Raw genomic sequence first — 6310 nt, forward strand, 5'->3', positions numbered from 1 at the left:
TTTAGCCATGCTTTTTCTGCTACCTTCGTAAGCAGGTCCATGGTCTGTTTTATTAAAGTATCAAAAAGACCCGAGCGGAGAGGGTAGATGTTGGGGTGGGCATTCCATTCATAGAAGCATTCCTTTGGCATTTCAACATTATTTTCAACCAACAAACCAATTATAAGTTTAGTTGACTTCCGTTTTAAATTACTTGCCAGAAATGATTGGTTGGCATTGGCAACCGTTTTAGCCAACGGGAGGCCTAGCTAGCTAGTTACATCTTGTTGGCTGAATAAAGAAAGCGAAAGGAAGCCGGATCTAAAGACAGGTTTGTAAACATAGTTTACATCTGGGTAATTTTCGGATTATAGTAAGCTAACTATAGTGTTATGAATTCATATGCCACTGCTGTTGGAAACATTTAAGTTGTACTATTGTCTGGATATATTCAGCTAGCTAAATGGCTTAGCTAATAATATTAGATGATAACGTGTAGCTAACATTCGCTAGATAGCTAACGTTATGGTACCTAATAAGCTAGTTATCCTTTATCTGTCAGCCACTACTTCAACAGCAAGCTAATTTCTAACCAACAAAAATTGCAATAAATTAAAATATACGATATTGGGTAAAGTTAGATAGCAAGCTAGCTAGCTAGGTGCTTTATATTTTACGAGTCGCTGGTCAATATAAGTTGGCTAGTATAATTGCTTGTTCGCTGTCTTAGCTAACTCGCTTGTGTAAGTGCCAGATACAAAAATGTAAACATTGAAGCATAACTAACATCAATAAGCAAGCGAATGCCGATAGTGTGGCATCAAATGTAGCTTTCTGGCTGTATAGTTAGTTAAGTAACTATATTTTGCAGTCTGTATTAGCTAGCTAGCTCCCAAATGTCAACATTCCTCTATTGTTTGTGATTGCTGTCTTTATTTAGAATTCATCATGAGTCATGCCTTGTTTTCACCACTAGATATCCAACAGAGGATAAAGGAGGTTCATATTCTCTCAACCCCCCCAACTATTCATTACAAAGGAGCAAGGAGCAAGAGACGCACTGCACACAGAATGAGGTTGGAAGAGGGTTGTTTACCTTCTATGGTTGTGTTGTGCTAACTGTATATCAAGCTGTATCTTGTAGAACCAGGTATACTGCATGCATGCCAGAAAAACGTATGTTCTGTTTTCCAGCCTGTCTGTTATTGTGTTTTCATTATTTCCTGCTGTTTTTATGTTTTTTTCTTTGCTGCTTTATAGCTCATCTGCTCCCAGGATGGTGAACAGCTACAAGCGGACTTCCAGCCCTCGATCCCCTACGAACAGTGGGGAGCTCTTCACTCCAGCGCATGAGGAGAATGTGCGCTTCATCCACGACAGTGAGTCTGCCTCAGAAGGCCGATATCTTGCTAAGACTAGCCCTTAACGTCTCTCACCCCTTCAGTAGGCTTATCTGTTGGTCATCAACATGATCCACTGTAAGAAGCTCCTTACAGAGCTTCTGTACCACTGAGCTCAGATGAGCCATTTGAATGGAATGTGGTATGTAAGGAGATGGTTGAAAGCTGGCATGTGTATGCTTCTTTACAGCCTGGCAGTGTGTGCTCAGAGACATCCGGTCACCACAGAGCAGTGAACGCAAAGACCGTGGACCACAGGAGTATGTGGAAAAGAACCCCAATCCCAACTTAAATTGTAAGTGCCTTGATGGATCTGAGTATGTTTGTCATTTAAACAGAGGCTATTTACTAGATTTGTCAAAAAGACAGAGTAGTAATGTAATTTGTATCCTTTCTTGCAGCTTTCACACCAGTTGACCTGAGTGACCTCAAGAAACGCAACACACAGGACTCCAAGAAGTCCTAGTCTTTCTCTTTACCGTCCAACAGCTTTTTTTTCTCCACCCATTATCCTTGGGAACTTTCTCCTCCTCCAGTCCTCTGTCAGCCAGCAAGTCAACCTTTTGGCCAGTCCGGCCCACAATGCCGGTCTACTCTCTGCTCTCCTGGACTAACAACAGCTTGCCCATTCAACAGCAGTGGGCTGATGTCCTAACAACCACAACATTTTTGGAGTTCCTTATCCACCCCGGTCTCTCTGTCCACCCCTCCCCCCCTCTGTCTCTCTCTCTGTCCCTCTCTCTGTCCAGGCTCAATATTTTCTCACCCTACCTCTCATCTGGTTGACGTGGAATGCAAGAAAGCTGGGATTTGATTTCCAGGGATTCTCTCTTCCAGTTCTTGGTTTTACAGTCATGAATTTTTCTTTTTCACTATTTTGTTATGTGAATGGGACTGATGCAGAGTTTCAATGAAATATGCTGACATCCTGATGCCGAAGTACATGCTGTGTACAAATTCTTCACGGGACACTTTAAAGGACTGCAGTCTTAAATAGAAACTCAGTTTTTCAATCTACAAAGGATAATGCTGAAGGGCTGACATTCTTTTTTTGGAAGATAGTTGAATTGTAGATGTATTGGAATGGAATCCGATTGTACGGGCGAGTTTTGGAAGCCAAAAATGGTTTAGTATAAATGCCAACATTTTAAATTTAGATTCATTCCCCTAAAATGGACTTCAAGTAGACATCTCCACATTGACTTCCCAGCCTTGAAACAAAATATTGAATAAAATACTTTTACAATATTTCACTCAATGCATTGGTCATAGATTTTCTGACCTAAATGTACTTTTTGGATGTGTCCCCAATACTCCCCAATGATGTATTTACAAACACAGTACCTACAGTAGGATGGTCAGTTATCGTTGTCTCATGCTCTTTGTTTTGTTTGTGCATTATTACTGAAAACTGTGTAATAGGCTATGTATACTGAACAAAAATATAAACGCAACATGCAACAATTTCAAAGATTTTACTGAGTTACAGTTCATATAAGGAAATCAATCAATTTAAATAAATAAATTAGGCCCTAATCTATGGATTTCACATGACTGGGCAGGAGCCCTCCAAGGCCCACCCACTTGGCAGCCAGGCCCACCCACTGGGGAGCCAGGCCCAGCCAATCAGAATGAGTTTTTCCCCACAAAAGGCCTTTATTACAGACAAATACTCCTCAGCAACCTCCCCACGCCCCCCCTCAAACGATCCCGCAGGTGAAGAAGCCGGATGTGGAGGTTCTGGGCTGGCATGGTTACATGTGGTCTGTGGTTGTGAGACCGGTTGGACATACTGCCAAATTCTCAAAAACGATGTTGGAGGCAGCTTATGGTAGAGAAATAAACATTAAATTATCTGGCAACAGCTCTGGTGGACATTCCTGCAGTCAGCATGCCAATTGCACGCTCCCTCAAAACTTGACGTGTTGTGTGACAAAACTGCACATTTTAAAGTGGCCTTTTATTGTCCCTAGTACAAGGTGCACCTGTGTAATGATCATGCTGTTTAATCAGCTTCTTGATATGCCACACATGTCAGGTGGATGGATTATCTTGGCATGATACATTTTACAGAAATTGTGGGCTATGTGAATCTGCACTCAAATATAGGTGTTGATGCATCTGTGTTGACAAAGTTCACATGTGGATACAGTTGGTGTAGGCCATGGTATTAACGACACATTTACTTACATGTTTGTTTCAGGAATTATATGAAATTTGATTGGTCGCGTACACATTTTGCAGATATCGCAGGGGTAGCTAAATGCTTATCTTTCTAGTTTCAACAGTGCGGTATACCATACAATACACACAAATCCTAAAAATAAAGAACTTAAGAAATATCAGAACGAGCAATGTCAAGAGTCTGGAATATATATACAGTGGGGGAAAAAAGTATTTAGTCAGCCACCAATTGTGCAAGTTCTCCCACTTAAAAAGATGAGAGAGGCCTGTAATTTTCATCATAAGTACACGTCAACTATGACAGACAAAATGAGGGGAAAAAATCCAGAAAATCACATTGTAGGATTTTTAATGAATTTATTTGCAAATTATGGTGGAAAATAAGTATTTGGTCAATAACAAAAGTTTCTCAATACTTTGTTATATACCCTTTGTTGGCAATGACACAGGTCAAACGTTTTCTGTAAGTCTTCACAAGGTTTTCACACACTGTTGCTGGTATTTTGGCCCATTCCTCCATGCAGATCTCCTCTAGAGCAGTGATGTTTTGGGGCTGTCGCTGGGCAACACGGACTTTCAACTCCCTCCAAAGATTTTCTATGGGGTTGAGATCTGGAGACTGGCTAGGCCACTCCAGGACCTTGAAATGCTTCTTACGAAGCCACTCCTTCGTTGCCCGGGCGGTGTGTTTGGGATCATTGTCATGCTGAAAGACCCAGCCACGTTTAATCTTCAATGCCCTTGCTGATGGAAGGAGGTTTTCACTCAAAATCTCACGATACATGGCCCCATTCATTCTTTCCTTTACACGGATCAGTCGTCCTGGTCCCTTTGCAGAAACACAGCCCCAAAGCATGATGTTTCCACCCCCTTGCTTCACAGTAGGTATGGTGTTCTTTGGATGCAACTCAGCATTCTTTGTCCTCCAAACACGAGTTTGAGTTTGTTTTTACCAAAAAGTTATATTTTGGTTTCATCTGACCATATGACATTCTCCCAATCCTCTTCTGGATCATCCAAATGCACTCTAGCAAACTTCAGACGGGCCTGGACATGTACTGGGGACACGTCTGGCACTGCAGGATTTGAGTCCCTGGCGGCGTAGTGTGTTACTGATGGTAGGCTTTGTTACTTTGGTCCCAGCTCTCTGCAGGTCATTCACTAGGTCCCCCCGTGTGGTTCTGGGATTTTTGCTCACCGTTCTTGTGATCATTTTGACCCCACGGGGTGAGATCTTGCGTGGAGCCCCAGATCGAGGGAGATTATCAGTGGTCTTGTATGTCTTCCATTTCCTAATAATTGCTCCCACAGTTGATTTCTTCAAACCAAGCTGCTTACCTATTGCAGATTCAGTCTTCCCAGCCTGGTGCAGGTCTACAATTTTGTTTCTGGTGTCCTTTGACAGCTCTTTGGTCTTGGCCATAGTGGAGTTTGGAGTGTGACTGTTTGTGGTTGTGGACAGGTGTCTTTTATACTGATAACAAGTTCAAACAGGTGCCAATAATACAGGTAACGAGTGGAGGACAGAGGAGCCTCTTAAAGAAGAAGTTACAGGTCTTTGAGAGCCAGAAATCTTGCTTGTTTGTAGGTGACCAAATACTTATTTTCCACCATAATTTGCAAATAAATTCATTAAAAATCCTAAAATGAGATTTTCTGGAATTTTTTTCTCTCAATATGTCTGTCATAGTTGACGTGTACCTATGATGAAAATTACAGGCCTCTCTCATCTTTTTAAGTGGGAGAACTTGCACAATTGGTGGCTGACTAAATACTTTTTTTCTCCACTGTAACTTTCTTCTGAAACTCATCAGTCTATTCTTGTTCTGAGAAATGAAGGCTATTCCATGCGAGAAATTGCCAAGAAACTGAAGATCTCGTACAACGCTGTGTACTACTCCCTTCACAGAACAGGGAAAACTGGCTCTAACCAGAATAGAAAGAGGAGTGGGAGGCCCTGGTGCACAACTGAGCAAGAGGACAAATACATTAGTGTCTAGTTTGAGAAACAGACACCTCACAGATCCTCAACTGGCAGCTTCATTAAATAGTACCCGCAAAACACCAGTCTCAACGTCAACAATGAAGAGGCGACTCCGGGATGCTGACCTAGGCAGAGTTGCAAAGAAAAAGCCATATCTCAGACTGGCCAATAAAAAGAAAAGATTAAGATGGGCAAAATAACACAGACACTGGACAGAGGAAGATTGAGGTGTTCGGATCACAAAGAAGAACATTTGTGAGACGCAGACAATGGAAAGATGCTGGAGGAGTGTTTGATGCCATATGTCAAGCATGGTGGAGGCAATGTGATGGTCTGGGGGTGCTTTGGTGGTGGTAAAGTGGGAGATTTGTACAGGGTAAAAGGGATCTTGAAGAAGGAAGGCTATCACTCCATTTTGCAACGCCATGCCATACCCTGTGGACGGTGCTTGATTGGAGCCAATTTCCTCCTACAACAGGACAATGACCCAAAGCACAGCTCCAAACTATGCAATAACTATTGAGGGAAGAAGCAGTCAGCTGGTATTCTGTCTATAATGGAGTGGCCCGCACAGTCACCGGATCTCAACCCTATTGATCTGTTGTGGAGCAGCTTGACCGTATGGTACGTAAGAAGTGCCCATCAAGCCAATCCAACTTGTGGGAGGTGCTTCAGGAAGCATGGGTGAAATCTCTTCAGATTACCTCAACAAATTGACAACTAGAATGCCAAAGGTCTGCAAGGCTGTAATTGCTGCAAATGG

At 42.3% G+C, this 6310-nt stretch overlaps 1 protein-coding gene across 1 annotated transcript; it reads left to right on the forward strand.

The window, feature by feature from the left end:
- The first annotated feature begins 226 nt into the window (after window positions 1-226).
- LOC311103347 (mapk-regulated corepressor-interacting protein 1-like) lies at window positions 227-2637 on the forward strand. Its single transcript, XM_084144905.1, has 5 exons — window positions 227-310; window positions 956-1055; window positions 1240-1358; window positions 1570-1674; window positions 1781-2637. Exons 2-5 carry the CDS (start codon window positions 1051-1053, stop codon window positions 1843-1845), a joined length of 294 nt encoding a protein of 97 aa, XP_084001031.1. The 5' UTR covers window positions 227-310; window positions 956-1050; the 3' UTR covers window positions 1846-2637.
- The last annotated feature ends 3673 nt before the right edge of the window (window positions 2638-6310 follow it).

Source organism: Coregonus lavaretus, assembly GCF_964263955.1.
Source record: "Coregonus lavaretus genome assembly, chromosome: 28".
NCBI lineage: Eukaryota > Metazoa > Chordata > Actinopteri > Salmoniformes > Salmonidae > Coregonus > Coregonus lavaretus.